The sequence below is a fragment of the Xiphophorus maculatus genome, chromosome 7, assembly GCF_002775205.1.
Source record: "Xiphophorus maculatus strain JP 163 A chromosome 7, X_maculatus-5.0-male, whole genome shotgun sequence".
Taxonomy (NCBI): domain Eukaryota; kingdom Metazoa; phylum Chordata; class Actinopteri; order Cyprinodontiformes; family Poeciliidae; genus Xiphophorus; species Xiphophorus maculatus.
The window spans coordinates 15,928,214-15,952,389 of NC_036449.1; the positions used below are offsets into that span (position 1 = coordinate 15,928,214).

Genomic DNA, 24,176 nt, shown 5'->3' on the forward strand with positions numbered 1-24,176 from the left:
TGCACCCAAGTTGACATTGTGGACTTCTTACAACGTGAACTAGAGAGAGAAATCCAAGGAGCCCAAAGAATGAACCTCACTTTCCTATTCATCCTGTCTGCCTGACATTGTCTTCCATTTTTTTCTACAGTAATTTATGATTTGACAACATTTGCTTGTCTTGATCTACTGTGTTTAATAAAGCCCAAAGTCAACACCACCATCTGCCAGGAAGTACAGCATGCTGCTAACAAGCTTTTTGTTTTTAGCTGGTGTTGGTACCTCATCACATTGCCAAAAGTACCAATACCTTCTTTAATGGCCATGCTTACACCAGAGAACTAACTGATCTAAACCCCATAGAGAATAAATGAAATACTATGAGGAGGATGAGAGACATCAGACAAAGCAATGTACAAAAGCTAAAGATAGCTATAAAGGAAGACTGTGTTTCCTTTACAACTCAGTGTAGTCAGACTGTTCAGGTCTTGGAGATCATTTTCAGAATGCAGTTACATAGAGGGAGCTAACTGGTGCTAATTAGAGTCTTGGACAAAAACACAAGCTGAATAAAATGTGTACTAAAAAGTACTAAAATGTGATGCCCACTATAAGAAATATGTTGAATCAGATAGACTGCAGTAAAAAAAAAAACGTTATGTATTACCTACTAACTCAAATCAGAATTCTTGCATAAATTATACTGTTAGTGAGATTTTTTTTAAAATGGTTTAAAGAGATATCATTGGAAAATTTTTAGCCACTAATTGGAAGAATTGGGCCTTATAAAAATACTAATTCAATGAGAGCAGTTTGTTGCTAATCACCACTAACGCCCAAACCTTCTAGCATTAACTTTCATCCATTCATCCATCCATTTTCTTACACCCTTGTCCCATTGAGGTTAGGAGGGGTGCTGGTTACCATTAGCTTATTGATTATTATTATTATTATTATTATTACTATTACAAGCCATAATTCAATTAATTAAACTGGCATTTAAAGGGTAAAAATTTTGAACATAATTTAAGTTTTGTCAGTTTTCTTTGCAGAACTGAATAAAAGAAAATGATGAATGTTTTCTATTTTTGTTATTAAAAATGATCTTTAACACTGCGTGAATATTTCCACAGTATTACTTTAGTCATTCACTGGTAATCTTTTTGTTTAAAGAAAAAGACTATATTGCTTTAAATTGTATTAGCCTAAATATTTTAGGCTAAACAGGCTAAATTAGAATTACAGCCTTCAAAACTGTAATTGCTGAAGAAGATATTGTCAATACAGCTAACTATGGGTCAGCTATCATTGTGCTGAGTTATATAATTCTTCCCATTGTCTCAACCTAGAGCTCTTTCGTTTGAGTCATGCTTCTCATCAGTTATCCAGGTGCATCTTGTTTTGAGTGATTCCATAATTGTTTCCTCTTCTTGATCAGAGAAGATGCCATTAATTAGAAGAAAACAATTCCATTTACATTTTGAGGGTTTGTTTTGCAAAGCAGGATTCTTCAGCTGTGTAAGGAAATTGTTCAGATGTTTTTTTCCCCCTCACAAAATAATAAACTAAGCTTGAATATTTCAACATGATGACTATTTTATATTTACTATGTGTGTAAAGTTTAAAAAAATGAAATAAAATTCATTTGGCATTCAAGAAAAAAGGCTTATGAGTGGCTCACTCATTAGTCATCTATCTGTATTTTCATATCATTCATTCCATCCAGTCTCCTCATGAGGTGTTTCCAAATCACAAATTCGTTGTGGTGAAATGTTTGTATACCTTCTTTGTGGGGAAAAAGATCCAATGTATTTTTAGCTTTTAGTGATTTCTTTATTTGAAACATCTTTTCACATCAGAGAAATAATAATAATAATAATAATAATAATAATAATAATAATAATAATAATAATAATAATAATAATAATAATAATAATAATAATAATAATAAAACGCCTCTGCATGATTAGAGCAAGTTTGAATTAATAGTTTACTTCCAGAATTCATCTTCAAACAGGCTCAATATTATAAACTATAAGTATGTATGTATGTATGTATGTATGTATGTATGTATGTATGTATGTATGTATGTATGTATGTATGTATGTATGTATGTATGTATGTATGTATGTATGTATGTATGTATGTATGTATGTATGTATGTATGTATGTATAAAGTCAATGAAAATAACAAGAACATGCATAGCAATAGACTGCATTTAATGAAATAAAATTTTAAATGAATAAAAGCATGTATGTTTAATGTATATGTATAACAGCAAATAATACTAAAAATACAGGTCAAAATATTTAAGTAAAAAAATAGGGATATTATTTTAAAAAATGTATTTTTAAAAATAAAATAAAATAAAACCACCGAGAGTCTGGGTGACAGACAGTCCGTTCTTTTTGTGTAATATATATATATTTTTAAATGAAAGTCGAGTTAATTACAAAGCGAATTTAACTTTTATCTGGCTGTAAACCTATATGATATTTCTATACAATATCTCAGTTTTTGACGGTGTGAAATAAAAAGTAAAAAAGTTGACTACGTACATCCTGTTTCCACGGAAACACGTTCACCCGGAAGTACTCCATTTTCCGCGGGTCTTTTGGGACAAAAACACAGTGTGCAGAAATGGCGGGTAAGGGGCTAAATGTTTACGTTTTATAGTCATTCAGCATTGATTTACGTATATTTCGCTCCTCGGTAGGTGTCAGGACTTCTCTTCGCCTGCTCGAAGCGCATACCTGACCTGTAATGTCTTCAAAACACCGCAAAATACGAGCTAACGTCACATAGCAAATGAAGCAGAGGGGCGCCTGTAAGCTAACGTTGCTTTCAGACTGTCATGGCATCACATTTTTCGGTTTTAGAAACACTTATATTCAAATCTATGCTGGGTGTAGCTGTATTAATAAATATGGTGTTCTCACTGTGCTGGAATGATGCTATTTAGTCGGCTGACAGCTCTCCTGCTGTATCTTCTCTAATAAAACATCATGCTTTGTAATCTGATTTACAAACTATATGATGGATCTATGGAGTTTCAACCCAGTTTATCTGTGGTAACATGTCCTTGTAGATCTTCTATAAGCACAGAAACTTAGCATTTTATTAACAATCAGATGTAAAGACGTTTAGCAGACGACGTAAATATGATTAAGGTAGTATTGATTTTAGAAAGCTACACAATAGTAATATTAGCATAGAGTAATAGTTTTCATTCCCAATGTCTTTTTGGGTATAAAGAGCTATTGATAATACAGTGCTGTGAAAACATATTTGCTCAGATAGAGGACTTTATTTATTTTTTTACACTTTAAGGTTTAGAATAGAATAGAATAGAAGTACTTTATTCATCCCAGCAGGGAAATTACTTCGCAGACACAATAACAACTACCACTGAGTAGTAGTTGTAGATAAAATAAAAATAAAATATAAAATGCTATAAATTGTAAAAATATGTAAAATGCTGTTAATATAAAAAGCAACATAAGAGCAGTCCTTGCAAGATTCAAAAAAATGTAGAGTCACTAACAAAATTCTAACATCAGAAAATAATCAAATTGAATGAAATAAGGGGTTTTCAATGAGTTTTCACATTGTAATTCTAGAAAAAAAAATATACCAACCTATTCCTCAGGGAAAATTTATATCATCCATAAACTTTATTACAGAGGACTGATTATGTACCTGTAGAATCATTACATCCTTTAAATAGAACCTGTTCAACAACATGAAGCAGGAAAAAGTAACTGTCAAATTGGAGAAAGTTTTGGAAGATTTGCTGACTGTGATGTCCAGTGTAAAAAGAACACCATACCGACAGTCAGACATGGTGGTGGTCGTGTTTTATTGATACTCGTCAGAACCTTGACAACTTGGGTTAATTAATGAAACTATAATTTCAGCTGTTTACTAAAAAATCTCAAGGAGAAGGTTGATCTCAAGCTCAAACACACTTTGGTTCTACTGCAGTCTATTACAGAGCCTTAAGCACAGATGTAAGGGCACTTCTCAATGTTTAAAAAATTTAATAAAGACTTAGATTCGTCTAGCTAAAGTTCAGACTTAAATCTGATTGAGATGCTGTGTGATAATCTCAGACAGACCATTTTTGCTTGAATCCTTCCAGTGTGGTTAAATTAAAACACTTTAGCACAGAAGATTGAAGCAGTATTCCTCCATGGCAATGCACAAAGTTACTGCATGCAACGCTCATGTCTGAGTCCAGTGTTAAGAGTGGCACAACTTGTTTTTAGGTTCATGGTGTGATTATTTATTTACTTAGTCCCAGATTACTGTAGTTTGGATATTTTCCCCCTTTGTTAATTGCATCATTTGAAAACTTCATATTTTTATTTTCTCAGGTTTCTAAAAATCTGTTTGATCTGAAACATTCAAATTTAGCCAAAAAGTTGCTTTTCATTTGTTTGTTTATTTGGCTCCATGTGCACATTCAGAAGATAATAATAGTTATTCCTGGATCTTTGATAACATGAAAGATTCAGGAATAAATACATCTTGCTGTATTTATTCATGTGACCTCCCAGACATCAATGTTATTCAAAGGACAACTACAAATTTTGACATATGGAGCTCAGGAACCAGTTAATGTGGAGTTGGATTCAGTAAAAAAACAACAAAAAAAAACACAATCACATATGCTTAAGAAGAAAATTGCTGCATTTCTGTCAAAATAAAAAGCGGAGAGCATTTCCTTGGCAACAATTGTGTTTTATGGACACCCACAGATGTAAATGCGATGGAGAAGAAACTGGCTGAATACAAGTGTGACACAAATGAAGCGACCTGCCTAAAGTTAGGTAGGTGTTTTTATTTTTTATGACATATGCTCATTTATTTGTTATTAAACATTTTTATTTGACTTTCTGAAGCTCTCAGACTAATCAGTGATCTGTTGCTGTTAGTGCGATTTCCTGAAGACGTTGAGGATGATGGCACCACATTCCACCCAGAGTACAGTCACCAACTATTTGGAGATGAGTGAGTTTTTCCCCCCCAGGATTGTATATTTGAAGTTGAATTAGCAAGCCAAACCTGACAAAGGGATGTATTTACTTCTGCTGCTCTGTCTGCAGTCTCTGTGTGCATTTCCCTAAAGCTGAGAGTATGAGTCAAAATGATGTTTGTGCAGCTGTGATAAACCCATTCTGTGTCTTTATCAGCACCAAAAAACAAATATATTATTATTTGCTTAAGGATTTTACAGGAATATCAAACTTATCACTTTCCTGTGTGTCGTTTGATAATTTTTCTATTTTTCATTGAGCACTAAAAAGAGATATCTGGCTTTGAGATGTTTGACCCTGCGTCAATTGGGAACAATTCATACCAGTAGTTATACCAGCCCTCCCCACTCAGCTCCTCCAGACTAGTGGCAGCAGCAATTAGCCAACAGTTGGCTTAACTGCACATCTGATGAGCTTATCGTATAAACTAATTCTCAGTCTAATGCTCCAAAGAAAGTTGTTAGAGGCGTAATGGAAAAGCGTTGTACGATGAGTGTCGGGAAGAGCAGGAGCTTCTTAAAGAGACAGAGACACGATTTCAAGGCATTAAATTGCAAGTCAAATTTCTTTAAATTTATGTTTAATATATAAAACATTTTTATAACAACTCAAGGTAACATAGTTACTTAATTGTACTATAAATGGTACAACATGTCTGGAAAATACACAATGCTGCCCCTTTAACAAGACTGGAAAACAAAAAGCGCTGCAACTGTTCCTACACGGCTTCTTTGTTTTTGTTTTCTTACGTATGCTCTTTCAGATGTGCATCATATTTATAAGCGCTTATAGTCCTCATAAACTGTCTTGACTTGGCTCGTGCAAGTGCCTAACAACCCAAGTTTTTGGAGAAAGCTGGAAAGCCGCACACATCCCAGGCCTGGGGACAGCATGTAAACTCCTCACAGGGAGGATCTAGTCAGCCGGCATGTTGGATTTGTGAAACATCTTGCTGGGAGGCGATAGTAACACAGAAATTCCCTCATTAGAACGGTTCTTGCTGCTTTATGACCATGCATAACATCCTGTCTTGTATATGATTTTGTTTATATGCTGCATGGTTGCAGATACTCAGAATATGGCTTGAACAAACTTTCTCACAAGCTTCTTTTAATATTTTGTTTGACATCTGCTAGTGATAAAAATGGTACATTGTGATCCTTTTTTAATGTGTTTTTCCACCTACATTTGCACTTTTATTTCAGGCAATTAGAAGCTGGTTTAATAATTAGAGATGATGACATGCACATTTATGTTTTTTATTAGGATTAAGTAAATTATTTGTAATTGAAACAAAGAGCTTTAGAATAGTTTAAGCCTTTCATTTAGATTAAATTGTGTATTTAAAGAGATTTTAAAGCAGTTTCACGTCTCATTGCACGATATCAAAACAAGTTTTCCATTAAGTGACGGTGAATCTAACCAAATGTACATAGCTTTTCAGTAAGCTCATCATTGTTTTCAGATTTTTTTAATTGTTTTTTTTCTTTCTTTTTTTACATCTGGGGCTGTAAAGATCACACATTCTGTCAGAACATGTGATTTTCTTTTTTTTCATGTTAGATAAACAAAGAGGAGCCAGGTGTAGACACATCAGCACAGATATACTTCCAGTGTTTGTGGGATCTTACAAAACATTGCAGAGTTGCAGGATTCCAATAATTTGCTCCACTAAAGAGATGTTGAACTTGAGCAGCTCTGCGTTGTTGGTGGTGACACCTGTCTCTGGGCACGGACATACAGTAGCGTGCCGCTCTGCTCTAAATTGCGCTTCCAAATTAGTCAAAACTAGGATCGGTTATTTTTGCGCTCGCTGCAATCAACTCAAAAGGAACTCTGTAATTGGGGCATTAATTATTTCAGCAAGCGTTAATTGCTGGTAAACCTTAATCACACAGTTGCATAATGATGAATCTGTTTTGCCAAAATGTATTTGTTTCTTTCATTATCATATCACAATGCAGCACAGTGAAACTAGTGACCCTAGCAAGCATTCACTACATCCAGCCAGGTGTATATTTAATGATGGCAGATGCAAAAAGAATAATCAGATGCTTTAATGAGGCTATGCATGAAGCAGTGGGTTTTATAATACTGTGTTTGTGAGTCTCTTGTATAGACGCAAACTCACTTGGACTTGTAATCTAACTGGAGTTGCTCTCTCCACAGTGAGGTCGCTTTTGGGTACAAAGGTCTTCAGATTCAGCTCTTCTACACCGCCGGAAACCTGAGTACACTCTTCAAAGTGAAATACTCATCAAAAGTTACAGACACATTTGATTGTGTGGAGGTAAGAAAATTGTTTTATTGAAATTTGACTTTGACTTTACATGTGGAGTTCTTCAGAATTTTATTCTAGGCCTTGTCTTATTTTTGGAAAAGCTATACTTTGGACAGCAGTTTTGGGTATTTATTTTGTAACATATCCAAAATCTTTTGTAATACTTTTGTTATAATTTACCAAATTAAATTGTACAAACCCTGACTATAGAAAAATGGTGGTAGAGCTTCCTTTAGAGGGTGTTTCCACACTTAGTTAATTTCCTTTGGATGTAAATTTTTCAGATTTTTATTTTTTTCACTCAGAGAAAACTCCAAACCATCTCAAATTCAATCATTTCAACAACATTCAGTCAGTTTATTGGTCAGACAGGAGTACCAAGTGTAAATCCAGGAGGTTGGTTCTGTGTTCTGATAGAAGAAAACACAGAGAATACTGTATATTCATATATGTGTTGTGTGTGTTTCTAGTTACTATTTCAAGCAAAATCATCTGAGAAGTATACTGAATGATTGATAGTTACATTAGCTTGTGTGACAAAGCTCACTAATATGTTTATATTAGTGAGTTTGTTTACTGGCATCCCACAATGCAACGTAAACCAGGCTATGGGAAGGTGTTTGGCTCAAGCTGCAGCATACTTCTGGTATCTGTGTCGAATCAAGGTTGGATTACATCATGTGCAAACCAGAGAAGCAAGGTGGTGGAAGCATCATGCTGTCAGGATAGAGGGAACAATGAATGCAGTAAAGTATAGAAACATCCTGGATGAAAACCTGCTGCAGAGCGCTCTTGACCTCAGACTGAGGCAACAGTTCATGTTTCAATGGGACAGTGACCCCAAACACACAACCAAGATATCTAAGGAGTGGCTTCAGGACAACTCCGTTGTTGACCTTGAGTGACTTAACCAGAGGCCAGACTTGATGTGAAAATGGATGTGAACCAACATTTCCCATCCAACCTGATGGAGCTGAAGAGATTCTGCAATTAGAAACGGGTGAATCTGCCAAAGACAGCAGCTGTACCAGGCTAGTGGCAGCATGTTTAAAGAGACTGGAGGCTGTAATGACTGCCACGGGTCTGTTAAGAATACTTGTGTACATCTAATCTAAAAATATATAATAATAAAAATGTATAAAAACATTTTGTGTAATGGAAATTTGCGTGTGAAGTTTTGAGAAATCGATTTAATCCAGTTAGGAATAAAACGGCAGTGTAGCAAAAATGTGGAAGAAGTGAAGGTCTGTGAATAGTTTCTGGATGAAATATATATAAGTAATCTCCAGGGCTGAGCTTTTGGTCAAGAACTTATCCCTGAAGATGCTTGAATAGAATGGATTTATGTTTTTCTGATAGTTGAATTGGTTTTTTATTCTCAACTTAATTGAAAGAATCAGTCAGCTTAAATACAGAATTTGACTCTAAAGTGAAATATTGCACCCTGCTCTTTTTTTACTTGATGACATTAATCAGGTAAGGAGGAAATACCAGCATTAATCGGTCAACTAAAGCCTGTGGCATCTCACTTCTCCTTACATCTTGTGCTATTTTGAAAGAAATGGCAAAGTTGTAAATGAAACAGAAGACGATCTTTACTCTCCGTCTTTATGGTTTCATCTAGGGCTGCAATATTAAAGGAACATGGGACATTTTGTTCCCAGCATGATGATGCTGTCCCCATCTCCTTCCCAGAGCTTTTGCATCTCTGTCACCAAGCTATAGCTCAGGTGTGGACAGTCAACGCCCTCCTAAGGGGATAAGTATATCACTGACAAGCACAGTTTGAATGCATGGCGCCCAAATTGTTTGAACCTACCACAAAATAGCACAATTTTATATAAAGTGCAACTCTAGCATTAACCAATTAAAGATTCATGTCATTATTAGACGTGTTGGTGAGCACAGTTTGGAGCCATCATGCAAACTGGAAAGCGCTCCGACTTCAGCGCTGACCCCGGCGCGTTGGTTCACCTTGTCAAGGGTTTGAGTGCAGCTGCAGGGAACGAGGGGAGCTGCACGGTTCAGGCTGCGTCTGAAGAGTGTTTGTCTCTGAGTGTGTGTGGAGACGGTCGGGGTGCGGTGCAGCTGGCGAAAGATGAGGGGGTTGATGCAGCTGCTTGTTACATTGATTCAAAACTCTGACCAGAACTCACCTTCTAACATTTAAAAGAAAAAAAAAAACGACATCCTCACTGCTGGAAATCTTCCAGAAAACTAATTTAAAGCCACGTCATTATGTCGGTCCAAACATCTTTTAAATGCGTAACATTTGTTTTTAATCCACACTAATGTCTTAAACTGTGACTTCTGATCAGATGAATATAATTATTCAATGCTGCACTGGCCCTCTGAATGGAATTATCAGATAAAATTGCAACAATACAACAAATGAGATACTTTGTACTGCCTTTGTGCTTATTGTTAGAAATAAAAGACATCAACAAACTGCTGCAAAGGAACATTGTTGAGTTACATTCAGGACAAAACGAGGCGCCTATTCTTGGAGGCTGTGCAATTTAGTGTCTAGTAGGTTGGAGAGTGGGCCGGACAAAGCGACTTGTTTGTCCATGGTCTTTTAAGTGTGGTCCTCGTCCCCCCAGAAATGTGGCTGAACAATCACAATAGTTAAGAGGCATTCAGCTGCAGGTGCATTACTTCCAGTTAGATATTAGCTGATGTCTGAAAAGGGGGAGAATTAGCAGAATGTTGCATTAGCCTTTTGTGGCGCATTTTGCTCAGACCTTCTTCATTTCCCGGTTTTCAATGCTGAGCAGCGAGGGTCTCTGTGCTCCAATAATGCCCATCACACATGTAAATGGTGTGAAAGGGCTGCTTAGCAAAGTGTTCTCATGTCAATCCTTGTGGAAATGGATACAATGCAAACATCACAGCTGAACTAACCACACGTTGTACTGAGTAAAAAGTCCGTGGGTAGGGGCCCTTTGTCTCTGGGGCTCTTTGAAAACGCGGGGGCAAATTCGTTTGATTGGGTTCACTTGGCAGGATTAGAGGAGAGGGCTCCATTATGGATGCCCAAAGGTTTGTTAAGCTGAGATCAATTCATGGGGTTTTCTTCCTCAGCGAGAAGCAGAAATGTGTTTATTGTGGCAACTTCATCACATATTCATGGTTTAACATAAGTAGTAAATGTACGGATTTAAGTGGCCTTGTTACCGTTGGGGCGGTGGGTGCCTCTGCTCAGCTGACAGTTTTAATTGCCTAATGGGTTTCTATTCAGCCGCTCTAAAAATGTACACTTGCAGATTTATTTTTGCAGCTTTAACTTAATAAAGAGAGAAAACATTTTCTAGTTTCTTCTAGATCTCATTCGACTTTTTCACATTTTTCTCATTTTACATGCTTAATCAAAAATTAGAGATATTTAATGTGATAGCACAACAAAATGTTTTCTAAATAAAAACCATGAGAAATGCATTGTGCATTTGAGTCGATGCTTTGCAGACCCGCTGCAGGGTGTAATTACTGCTTCAGCATCATGTGTCTACCAGCTTTGCACGTTTAGTAATGTTTACGCACATTCTTTGCAGAATCACTGAACCAGATTGGATACAGAGTTTGTGTAACAGAAAAACAATTTTGGCCGATTCTAAATCGGATTCAGGCCTGGGCTTTGACTGGGCCGCTCTAACACATGAAAATGCTTTGACCTAAACCAGTTGAGCAAAGAACTGCTTGTACTGCAATAAATGTTAACTACATAAATGTCATTGATTTAGACTCACCGTACCAGCAATGCATTTAGTGATAATTGTGGTCTAACGCAGCAGAAAGTGTTTTAGGAGGAACCTCTATAGCAGAATTAAGTTGTTCTTACCAACAGCAGATGGAGCCTGATGCAACTTTTTAAGATAAGACTGTGGTCCTAAGATGGAAAAAAGAAGTTTTTTTTCCCCCCAGTAGCTGGATGGAGTGACCTCTGTCTGGAGGTCTATGTTTGCAATGAATTCAAAGAAGAAAGACATTACCACCATTAAATAGTATTTTATTTAAATATTAGTGTAATAGATATTGCAGCATTCATCGACATATTGTGTGCTTTACTAATAGCTCTAGAGCCAAAAATAATATGGAATACATTGTAATATTAAGCTTGTAGGTAAAAATGTGCAGTAAAACGTGAGATTTGAGCTTTTTTATTTCCATAACTTATAAAAAATACTTGGTTACAATATAAACTAATATATTTAGGAGCTGCTTAAAGGTACAAAAGAGAAGTAGGAAAGGATGAAAAGGATTTTGTAGGTTGGGATTTTGTATGACATGAGGACCTTCCTCCACATGTTTGCTGTGGTCCTTATGTGGCTCATGGCAGCTTTCTTCTTGTCACTTTTCTACAACCAATAGTTGCTGACAAATTCTCCCACCCGAGGTCTTGACCTATGCAGCTCTTCCAGAGTCATCCTGGGCCTCTTGGCTGCTTCTCTCATTAATGCTCTTCTGACCAGACGTATCAGTCTGTTTAATGCCTGAAGCTAATTGCTTGTCCTGGATTTTATTTTGGGGTGTCAGAATTAATGGTTCTGAATATAAATGTACTTGTGCTTTTCTTTCATTGCCACTGTTTCTTGGTGTTGGTTTAACACAAATTGGCCTGTGACAATGACAAATTTTGCTGGATGATAAATTTATTACAATAAACGATAATATCGTTGTTTTCAGACCATTTTCAAGTAACATAAAGGTGATGACAGTAGTATAAGTACACCCTATCAAAGATCAACAAACTTTAATTTCTAACAAACATTTCACTTTGGAACTCGGAGACATTTTGAATATAAAAAATAAATAAACATAACAACAAATAAAATGGAAACAGAAGTCTGTAAACAAAATAGTCTTTCAAACAAGGGGTAGGTGAGACCAGAGGTGGGTAGTAACTAGTTAAATTTACTTGTACTTTTTAGTTTTACTTTGTTATGAATTATTGCTACTGTTATTGGATAAAAATTTCTTGATACTTTACCCACTGAGTAACATCTCTGAATAAAGAACAAGCTTGTTTTAGACCAAATTTCACCAGACACAGACATTGATTCAGAACTTTTTTTTTCCTGTCCCTGATTTTGTTATTTTGTAATTATGTCATATATTGTTCTTATTTTGGTCCTTAAAATACCAACATTTTCACATAACTTTATATTTTAATCTATCTGATGGTATAATTTGTAAATATTAAACGATTGATGTTTTGATCAGTTACTCGGTACTTGAGTAGATTTTTTACCAAATACTTTTTTACTCTTACTTGAGTAATTTCTTGGATGGCTATTTTTTTCTTTTGCTTGAGTAAAAACATGTTTAAGTAGTTCTACTCTGAATTGAGTAAAATCTTTGCGTACTCTCCCCACTTATGGTTGAGATCAATGCACCAGACTGAAGACTTTTGTCCTCCAGTTTTTGGTAGAAAGAGGGAGAGACACGAGAAAAACACTCGTGCAAATGGAAATTTCTGAGCTTGTTTTCATTTTTCATATGTTTAATGGATTCATTGCTTGTTACAATAGACATAATCACAAAAAGCATAAAATACATTTAAGTTTGAGGTTGTAGCAGAGGGAAAGGTGCTAGTTGTTTTGCTAGGTCCACTACATGTTTCTTCACTAAGTTGGGTTTGGTTGTGGTATCCAGGCCGACGACGTTGAAGCGAAGATCCGGGAGATAATTCCCGCTGGTTTCACCTCCAACACCGATGACTTCATCTCTCTGCTGGAGAAGGAGGCCAACTTCAAACCGTTCGGTACCATGCTCCACTCATACACAGTCCACAACGAGGAGGCAGAGCAACTCACCTACCAGATTCACAAGGTACAAACGCCTCGCGCTCCCCTCCTCGCCTGTTGAGCCAGTTTTGAAACTTTTTTTTTTCTGATGTTTTGCTCCAGGCTGACATCAGCTGCCCCGGATTCCAGGAGTACCACGAGCGCCTGCAGACCTTCCTCATGTGGTTCATCGAGACTGCCAGTTTCCTCGACATAGACGACGATCGTTGGGACTTCTTTCTTGTGTGAGTGCCCTCCTTAATTGACACCAATCCCTCCGTCCCCCCGCCTGCCCACCCCCAATGCTTTTTCCTAAAGCTTATATTGTGTCATTGAAAAACAAAGCCCCCCTTTGAGGCGCTTGTGACCAATTACCAGGCCAGTTTGATTATATTTCCCCCTGTTGGAGAATTGTTGATCAGCCAAGAGCTTCCTTTGTACCCAAAGCCCTTTTCAGATTTTTGGGGGGCAAAGAGCTGAATTGAATACTGTTGTCTTTTGAAACACTGAACAATGTCTTAACAGTAAAAAGAGCCTCTGCCAGTGTTTTCTTTACCCTGGCACCTATTAGAAGCGACAATGGGTAAAAAGGACTGAAGTGATCTGGAGGAGCTCAAACCCTCCTCCAAGCCCTTCTCTTCCTCTAAGTTGCAGTACTCCAATTAAGTGCATAATGTATTCAGGTTGCAGCAGGTGTACCAATCGGTGCTCGAACGCGCCGATGTGAGGTGGGGGTGGGGGGAGTGCGGACGTGGGAACAGAGAGGCTAAAACGGACACTGCTCCGGGAGTGTGCCTGTAATTGACCTGTTTGCCTTTGTGTTTTATCTGCAGATTTGAAAAGTACAATAAAGACGGGGAGACTCTCTACGCCACTGTTGGCTACATGACAGTTTATAATTACTACGTATACCCAGACAAAACCCGACCACGTGTAAGGTAATTGCTGGGGCAGCGCGTGCCTTCCCATTCTATTGTATTAAAAAAAGGAGTGGAAAATTATACATTTCTTTATCCTCTTCCCAAAGAGCCCAAATTACTGGCTTCTATAGCCAACCATTCATCCAGATTTTGTTTCAGAACCAAACCAGGGGGATTTGTATCTGAAAACAACTGTATAGATGAGCTTTTTATGTGATTTGATTTGTTGCATTGACGAATCAGTATAAAAGTCTATTATTTGCTGCTTTCAATCAAGGAATTTCTCTTTCTCAGAAAAACAACAACTTACATCACTCACATTTTTCTATTTTTTCCCCCCTCAATTCCCTTTAACTGAACAGCCAAATGCTGATCCTGCCTCCTTTCCAAGGAGAGGGCCATGGCGCTCAGCTCCTGGAGGCCGTGCACAGGTTTTACTGCAGCCTGCCAAAAGTGCAGGACATCACAGGTGAGCATCACCTGTCTTTGAAGACTGGATGGACTCATTTATATTTAAACATTTGTGCTTGAAATATCTTTTTTTTTCTGCTGTATTACTGGTTGGTTAAAGAAGCAAGCTTTGAACTGAAAGGTTTTCCTAGGAGTAACGTAACAGTGAAAGTATAAATAAACACAAGTTTGATTTCAACTGATTTTCACTTCTTCTTTTTTGCAAAGACAGGGGGAAAAATCTCTACATAGTTTGCATGCAAAAGACATGAAAAATAATTTGGGCTGTGCAAAAAAATGACATATTAAAGTGTTTCCAAGCCATATCCACTAAGTGAATGCATTTTCAGATAAAAATGACCGGGTTGTGTTGTAGAGAGCCTCTTCATTTGCCTCCAGAAGCTTTTGTTGCTGTGAACGATGCCCCAAAAAACCCATCTGAACTTACTGCTGACGTTTCAGACCTTGTGTGTCCAAGTCCAGAACTCGAGATCTACTATCCTGCAACTTGTAGATGAATCCCTTCCTGAATCAAATAAATGACTTGTTGCTGGGCTAAAAGATGCTGATGAGCTATTTGATTCAGGCTTGTTGGTGAAGGAAGGGATGTAAAACTTGCAGAATGGTAGATGTCGAGGACTTTACTTGAGCACCTCTGTTTTAGGCTGTTTTCACTCTGTTAAAGACTTGGTGGAAAAACACTTAAAACAAACTGTGGTGGATTGAGACTTGGGGGGCTCAGAGGTGCAGCTTTGTCCAGTCTTTCTTGTTACATTTTCTTTTTTTTCCCCCTTCATTTTTTTCATAATTATTCTGTAGATTCCGGCAAGTTTTGATGATTTTTTTCAGTGTTACCATGTGCAACACTGCAATCTCAAAGGACTGCACGCAAGAGTCGTTGATGGTGATTCTCTGGGAAGAAAAGATCTCTGGTAGCAGATCTTTCTTCAGATCTGGGGCAAAAAGTTACTATTTTTCTGTTTTGTGTTTCTGAATCATATATTAGATTTAGAGTTCAGCTTCAAAATGCTAAAAATAATGGAAAAGGTGAATTATTGAAAACTAGATTAATTCAAACCCAAACTAAAATTTACAGTAACAACGAAATAACTTGATTAGGTAAGTGGGAAGGTAGCTCCATGTGTTAAAGATGGATTTATGCTCTGGAAATAACATGAATTTTTCTAAACCTGAATATCTTCAGTAGATTCTACATCAGGCGAACATACAGGACCGACCAGAGTAATGTTATCCTCCTGATGAAGCCCTTTGTCAGGTAGCCTTCATGAAGTGCAGCATCCTGGTGAAAGACCCAGTGATCATCGCTCTGATGAAGACACTCAGTCAAGAAGGATGCCTGCTTCAACATCTGACGATATCTAGCTGCAGTTTGCACAGCCCAAAGCTCTGTTGTTCCATTAAATTCAGATTTAATGGTACTGCATTTACTTTGACTACTATGATCTATTAAGTTTATTTTATCCTTTTATCTTAACTAGAAGAGCAAATAGATGAAGAGGAGGGTAAGGACAACACCTAATAACTTTCTTGTCAATCTTAGAGTTGTTGGATTTCTATGAGTTATTCCAATTTTTCCAGTTATTCCAGCTCTTTACTACACTGTCAAAGTTTCTGCCCACATAGGAGGGAAATGAATCGAAAAAAAGACCAGTCATATCAGCAAATGTTAATGGTCTGATTCTGTGTCTTTGCAGCTGAAGATCCCTCAGAGAATTACGTGAAGTTGAGAGACTACGTTCTGACGAAGTTCTGCCAAAACCTGCCGTCCTTCGATGCGGACAAGCTGCACCTCGGCTTCTCCACCGACATGATCAGAGAGGCCCAAGAAAAGTTGAAAATCAACAAGGTGCTGCAAAAACTTAACAAAAATATTAATAAAAAATTAATTGATCATTTTTATTAAAAAAAATCGCATAAAAACCATGAAATCTGTCTAATTTTACTAAATGTTATCAGACCACAGCAGTCTAATACCAATACATGCCAGTTGAGTCATAATGGGCTGAATTAAAATATAATAAAACAAAAGACATCATGCCAACCGTTCTGTTTTTTTTTCTTTTTTTGTTCCCTGCAGAAACATGCGAGGCGAGTTTACGAAATCCTGCGTCTAAGAGCAACAGACATGAGCGACGAAGAGAAAGCCAGAGCGTACCGGTTAGAGGTGAAGAAGAGGCTCTTTGGACCCTATAGGGTGAGGTTATAATTACGTCGCATGGAGTCGGCTTTCAGAGCGCCACTCTGAGCGATTTCCATATGTATTCAAATAAATGTGAATGTCAGATTGTCTTTGCTGTCAAACATGGATCCAGTGTGTAGTCCTCCACCTCTTTTTAGCATAACATTACAGCTGATTGATTGGGAGAAGACGAATGGTACATTCACAGCGCTCGCTTGATCGGCTCACAGTCTTGTATTGTCACTATTTATTATGTTACCTTTTTAAAACAGCAGAAAAATTGATCTTCAGGCCTGTGAAAATTGATAGATTACCAGTGGCACATTGTTAGAGCCACAATGGGGCGCACCAGGCGTCTGTGGTTTTGCTGCGGCTCAGGCTTTTTTCTATTCAGGCATGTCATTAGCCGGGATTTGCATTTCTTTGGGAGAAATCATTTCATGATCGTGCATTTGAAGCACTTTGTCGGGGCGGGGGGAGGGGAAAAAAAAAGAGGAATAAAAAACCCTGTAACTATTCAGAATTTGGCTCTTTTGAAAGCCAGCGCACTTTTATCTCATGTTTTTGTTGTTGTTTTTTGTGCTCTGGGTGAGTTCCACAGAAAATACAGAAACTCCTCTGAGTCCGTGTTTCAGACTCGACATGGGAAACACTGAGTTGATGTGTGCACCAGAATAACTCCCTACATCCTGTTTGCCTGTGACATTTTCTGTTTGAGCTGCTCAGTGAAACTTTGCATACCATCCATTAGAGAATTTGCTGTCAGTGGGGAAACCGCACGTCTCAGGCAAAAGGCAGAGACTGACACTGAAAAGACCTATGTGGCGAAGCGGGACGGAGGAATTCCTTGGGAGAGTGGCAGCGAGGGATCTGGTGGCCAGATGCAGAGGGATTTTTTATTTTTTTTTGCTTCCCTCAGGAGATTTTAGCTTGTAGTCAGTTGAATGACAGAGGCCACAGCCCTGCGAATGTAAGAGGGGTTGTTCATTTCTGCCCTGAGCTCCAGTTCCCTGGTGAACATGTTGGCTAGCATGGGTGAGCAGGTTCCTCCGCACGCAGCACATCGTTCAGCTCTCAGTGCGTCTGCGTTTTCTCCTGCAACCTGCTGAAACCCTGGGAAATTAACAACACTGTCACAAATTTTCTTTCATTGTCCCTTAAGTATTAATTTATCTTAGCTAATGACTTTGCTGCCTATTAGTTCAGAAGTAGCATTTTTAGGTGAGTACCAGGGTTTTCCAGGTTGAGATCATTTAAAAAATGACAATAGTTTGGAAAAATATTTATATTTCTAGACTTTATTTCCTGTAGAATCCATTTATCTGTTCACCTGAGCATCAATCATCAATGAATGTATTCATTTATTATTCTGTCCATCATCCATCTGTACATCCAATCATTTACCCATCCACCCATCATTTTGCCTATCTGTCCGTCCATCCATATTTGTCTATCCATTAAACCTGTCGCAATAAGCAATTTATCAAATAATCACATTATAAATTAAAATGAACTCAATCATTTCCATTCTGATTATTAATATTTTTTTAATAACAATTTTGTTCACAGAGTCATTGTAATTCTTTTTTTTTATGGTTTCAATTATGTGTGTTTTTTTTACTTCAGTTTTATTTATTGCTTTTGGTTGTCATGTATATTTTTGGATATTTGAGTTCTTTGCTAAATGAATTCTGGATTCTGCTCCGTCTCTTCTGGCCAGTTACCGGTCCTGATCAGGTTCTTGTAGTTATTGGGCCACCTTCGTGATATTTGTTTTACGAAGGTGCCACATTACTGTCAGGAGTGTGAAAGCTCCAGATTCCTCACCACTGGTTTATAGTTTGGTGGTAGAAATGACGAGGCTAATCTGGGATGTTTGTTTCTGCCGGTGCAGAAAAACCAGAGGGAGCTGGCGAAGATGAGGAAGTGCTTACGGCCAGAGGAGCTGGTGTCCCACATGGGTCAGCTGGACACGCAGACGCAGCACGAGGAGCTGGAGAAAAGCTACCAGCTCGCCGTGGACGACTACAGGAGAGTCATCGAAAGGCTAGCATCGCAGGCCTGATCCTGCTGGGCCACAGTCCGGTCTGTACAGACGTTGCCGCAGCACTCGCGCTGCAGCCAACATGACGCTGGTCGAGTCCTGCCTGATTCCCAGCTGATGTTTCTATACCAGAGGAAGTAATTCATTCAGGTTGAGTGGGGGGGACTTCCTGTTTCTTCCATGTGTTTGATCACATTGTGCGATATGAAATGATGTGTAATAATTTCACATGGAACCACAAGTTCACTATCCTTCAAATAAACTCGATTTATTCTCCATTATTTTCTTAACCTCTGCTGTCTGCAGTTTCAGGCGTTTTTTTGAAGGACTTCATTGTAAAAATGAAATAGTGTTTTGTATGTTGTTCAAATGGGGGTCATTCTTAAGAAAACAAATAAAACGGAGTAACCAAATTTGACTTTTTTTTCCTTTTGTTTTCATTTACGAGGTTGCCAGTTTATGTTTTTGCAGATATGATGTTCTGATGCAGAAACATTGTTCTGTTGAACATAACTTATTGGGATTGTATACGATATGTGAATTAGAAGGAAAAAGTATATGGTTGACACTTAAAAAGAAAGCCCGAGGAATTTGACATTTTTATTCAGCCTCTCTCCTGTGATACCCCAAAATAAAGACCTGTTTTCAGAGAACAAACAGCATCGTAGAACCAAGGAACAAAGCAGACAAATAGAGATGGAGTTCAGATGTTTAAAGCATGGTTGGATTATGAATTAATATCCTAAAGTTTGAAGATCATTAGAGCTCTTCAATCCATCTGAAAAAAAGATCAAAACATATTCATGTACAAATGGCCTAGTTAAAGGCCTTAATCCAATTGAGAATCTTTGGGAAGACTTGAATATTGATGTTTTCCCTCAAATCTGACTGAGGTTAAGTTACATATATATGTTTTAATTCAGTATCTTGATGTGAAAAGTTAGTAGAAAGGTTCGAGTATTAACTCGAGGGAGATTAATGTCAATGTAGAACATCTTTAATGTTATAGCTATGGATCAGTATGAGGTTGAAAAGTCTGGCTTCTTTAAGGTGAGTAGAGCGGTGACTCCAAACTTATGCACAATAATCAAACGGGTAAAAATTCAGACATTTTTCAGAGGCAAGTTTTTGTAAATGAAAGATTTACAAAAAATTTGCTCTGATATTTTGTTTTCCTGTTTCTCAAGCAGGAGAAAATTAGTTATTCCTTCTTTTTTCCTCATATTGTTTTTTTCTCTATTCGCGGTTATTTTTAGCTTATTGTCTAAAATAGCTGAATGTAATTTCTGCAGGATCTGTGGGTTTTCCCTCATCCCCAGTCATCATGCTCTTTTGAGACGAATAACGATGTGAAATTGCGAGGATGGAAATCTCCGTCCTGTCAAGGCTGTAGCCGTCGCCGTGAATGATGATGCCAGAATAAAACCGAAGTGTGTGACATACGGATGAATCCCTGTAAAATCGGACATGTAGAAAAGTCTTGTTGTAGAACACAATAGGCTGATTAATTCACTTCCTAGTGTGTTGTGGGATTTTTTTTAGTGGTGTAATTTGTCCGGGAGACCCTCTCAGAGCTAATGTAACTTCTGATTGGTGCTGGTGTTGAGTGTTGAGACTAATGAGCGTTATAGTTTTCAATTGGAAACCCTTTGTGCTGCTGTGTTGCCCCTGCTTGTGCAGATCACTGTGATGAATACCCATCATACTTTATATTACTTTAGCGCATTGTCACTAAATGAAGGCTGCGGGTCAATTTTCAATTTTTTCTCCCCCTCCACTTGAAACAAGACCGAACCTTGGAACCCTTCACATCTCTAATTCAGACTGATTGAATCCACTCATGGTCACGAAGGGCCTCCTCTCGCTTTAGTTTTATCTGCTTTTTCTACACTGAGTGAACATTTTGCATCGCGCTGTACAAGCTTAGCACACCGACCTGCTAATGGGAAGTGGGATTATCGTTTAGTGGGCGAACAGGTTTAGATGCTGCGTCATTATTCTCAGTTTGCTTGTAGGATCTGAGGCTCTGCTCTGGGGGGACGTGAAACCTACTCTGCCTTGCAAAATATTCATAACTCATTGAGCTTTTCCATGTTTTGTCACGTTTCAACCGCAAACTCAGACGTGAACATGTTTTTTTTTTATTGTTATTTTAGTCAAACTATATTCATAAAAGTGGCCTAGTCAAAGACCAGACATGAATCCAATCAGAAATCTACGGTAAAACTTTGATAATATAGCCGAAACTTGTGATTACGATATTGATTTTAACTAACTCACATTATTGAGAACCTAGTTTTCTTTACAATGATACAGTGACAATACAACACTTGAGCTCTAATGTCTCAGCCACTGAAAATATCAGGTTTTCATTAAAGGCGGTTAGACTCCATCTGTCTGGCCAAATATATATTCAATAAGCAGAACGTGAATTCATGACACGATATATAGCTTTTATCACCAGGTATTGCCTCATTGCATACCTCTGCAGGTGGGATATTCCACCTGCATGTGTCAGCAAAGGACAGGAAGTCGCATCATCTCATCATATGATGATGACGATGATTTGATTATTTAGCGCGAATGTTCACTGACCCTCTCCAACCAACATTACAAGGTAAAAATGTTAGTCTGTAGATACACTCCACTCTTTTATGTTTTCATTTGAAAAAAAAAAAAAATATATTTTATGATTGGATGATGGGAATTCAAGAGGTATAAATACAAAGTGACAACTTTCTACATTGGGAACTTCTAATAAACCAGGCACAGTTTGATCCTGACGTCTATATTTTCCAACATGATGGATCAGAATAACACGAGTCAGTGTCAAACCTGATCCAATTAAACTGGAAAGAAAAAGTTCACGGTGGAGGTGTGGCAGGATTCATCTTCAGTTTCAGTCTCCCTACATTTCATGTGCCAGAAAAGGACAGGAAGTCGCATCATTCACCGCTGCCTCTTCCAGATCGTGTTTGTGGATGTTTAATCATTCCAGTAATTGCCCGTCACTCGGACTGGACCAGACAGGAAGGCCGAACGCCACTTCTCCCGCGGAATCACAACAACAGTATCGGGCTCGACTTGAAGATTTGGTTTCGCCTGTTGGCATTTCTGCTTCTGTTCTGTTATTCGTGGCGCCTCGGCATCTCTGCGGTGAGGCAGATAGTCGGGGTTTGGACCGGAGCCCGGCTGCACCGAAGGACCTGCTGAACTTGATACCTGTGTGGAGGAGTTCCTCCGTCCTGGCCTCCAGGTTCCCAGGAGAGAGTCCTCCCCCCCCTTTACCAACCTCCTCCACCTCCTCCCACCGCCCTCACCGTGTATCCATTTCTTTTGTCCTCCCCAGATACCCGCGGGCTACTGAACCTGCCCATCACAGTCAGTGAACCTGGACGGTTCCTTTTCTTCCCTAAATGAGTCCCCTTTAAGATAATGTTTGATGCGCTGACAGCCGGGACCAAAACAGAGTAAGAGAAACCAGGTTTGACATCTTTTAATTGTGCGTCAGAAAGCGCAGACTGTGCTTTCTTAGGGCTGCATTCAGATCCTGATGCTGATATGGTAATTTGCTCCTGCGAAGGACGCGGCGAAAGTGCTGCTGTCGAGAGTCTGAAGGCAGGAGTCTTATCGGACAGTTCCTCTCACAACAAACATGACATGACTTGTGAAACTGCAGATTTAAACTCCGGTGTCTCACTTGGTCAGGTCTGCAAATCTCCTACGACAGGAGGTCTCCAACCCCAGTCCACAAGTCCACAATTATCCTCCAACGTTTAGGTGCATCACTTCTCTAATACACCTAAAGCAAATAAATAGCTCATTACCGGACTTGTGTAACGTGAATGATGTGCTGAAGAGGAAATTCAGGTGTGTTAGAGCAGGGATGCATCTAAAAGTTGCAAGATATTAGCGTCACACATTTCAGCATATTTTCTAATCTTGCAAGGTGATCTGCTTCATTTTTTATTTATTTTTTGCTTTTGCTGCTTTTCTCTCATTTTTACTCCAGCAATAAAATCAAACCGAATAGATATAAACTTATTGTGCTGGTTTGTTCAGCTAAAAATATTTGGGACACAGTTGATTCACACCACATTTGTTTGACTTTTGTAAACATGCTCTGGCTGGCTGACCTATGATGACCACTGGAAGCGTTTTTTTTACTATCTTTAAAATCATAGATGCGCAAACCAGCACAAACTTTTGACACAATTTCACTGATTTGGAGAAGGTGGGAGAGCCAACTTAACTCAGGTGTGTCGAGACTTTCAAATCTGACCGAGTTTTTCATGTTTTGCAAAGGATGGAGAAAATCTTCAGTCAGTTGACGTGGAAAGTGAGTGGAAACAACTTATGTTTGCACAGGGTGTAAGGAAGCAAATTCTGTTTTAAAAAATGCTCTCATCACCTCTTACCCATTGACTGCTGGAGATCGGCACCAGCCACCTGCCACGCAGACGAGGAGGAATGTTTCTGCTCCAGCACAAACACTGAAAATGAGAGAAAAAGCAGCAGAAGTCAAATGAAAGACCTTCAGATATTCAGGAGAACTATTGATGAAAACCCCTTTAAAAGAACAGAGGGAAGTCTGGATCCTTGAAAGCGAACCATAAAGAAACCTCTGCAGAGTTTTCTGTACGTGAAAAGTGTGTTTGTTGTGATTGATTTTTGTTTCCCAATTGGGGGTCATGCTTTTCTTTCAAATCAAGACCGCGTTAAGCCGGATTTGTATTCAGATGACATGAAAATGGATCAGTTGTGCACATAACGCGCTGCATTTTGTTAGTCTGATTGACAGCGAGCATGAGCAGACTTGTTATTTTTGCCACAAGTGATGCATGCTTGCAGAATAATCTTTTCCTTCCTCACAGCTCGTTAAATACGACGAAGCTTATTGAAAAGGCCTAATTTCCTAAACCGTTTTTTTTTTGTGCTCCTCTCCTTCTGTTGTGCCGTTTTAATTGACTTGAACAAATGCAAACGACCCCTAGCTTTTCAAGTCACCGTGCTTCATATAATCACTCTGACTGGAACCTGCTGTGGCATTTGGTTTTCATTTGCTCCATGTGCAGCATGAAATATGACATTAACAGCGTCCACCAGGAAGTTGGTTAAAAAATCCACAGAGGACTCGTTTTCTTTGTGTGTTTAACTAAAAATTCCTTGTGAGTCATTATGAGGTGGAGGAAACATTCATGTGCCAGCCTTTTTGCCCAGCGTGGAGGATTTAATTGTATCTGTAGAAAAAGAGCATTAACAGTGGGCTTTATGTTGTGATCTGCACATGAATGGCCTCCCGAATGAGCCAAAAATGTGAGGTTTCTCGTGCTGCTGGCCCTCGTCGGATCAAAATCTCTTAAATGAGCCGTGCTGCTGGAGCTGGACGAACACGTTGGGGTTTTCTAATTCAGACTGTCCCATTAGGCTGTAATTGTTGTTATCTGAAGGTTGGGACCAAGCGGTGAGGGAGGGGAGC

At 38.4% G+C, this 24,176-nt stretch overlaps 1 protein-coding gene across 1 annotated transcript; it reads left to right on the forward strand.

Moving 5' to 3' along the window:
- Positions 1 to 2,583: 2,583 nt before the first annotated feature.
- hat1 (histone acetyltransferase 1) lies at positions 2,584 to 19,115 on the forward strand. Its single transcript, XM_023336217.1, has 12 exons — positions 2,584 to 2,627; positions 2,697 to 2,807; positions 4,741 to 4,812; positions 4,918 to 4,993; positions 7,189 to 7,309; positions 12,953 to 13,129; positions 13,207 to 13,328; positions 13,917 to 14,021; positions 14,366 to 14,472; positions 16,169 to 16,320; positions 16,552 to 16,668; positions 18,548 to 19,115. Exons 2-12 carry the CDS (start codon positions 2,789 to 2,791, stop codon positions 18,716 to 18,718), a joined length of 1,239 nt encoding a protein of 412 aa, XP_023191985.1. The 5' UTR covers positions 2,584 to 2,627; positions 2,697 to 2,788; the 3' UTR covers positions 18,719 to 19,115.
- The last annotated feature ends 5,061 nt before the right edge of the window (positions 19,116 to 24,176 follow it).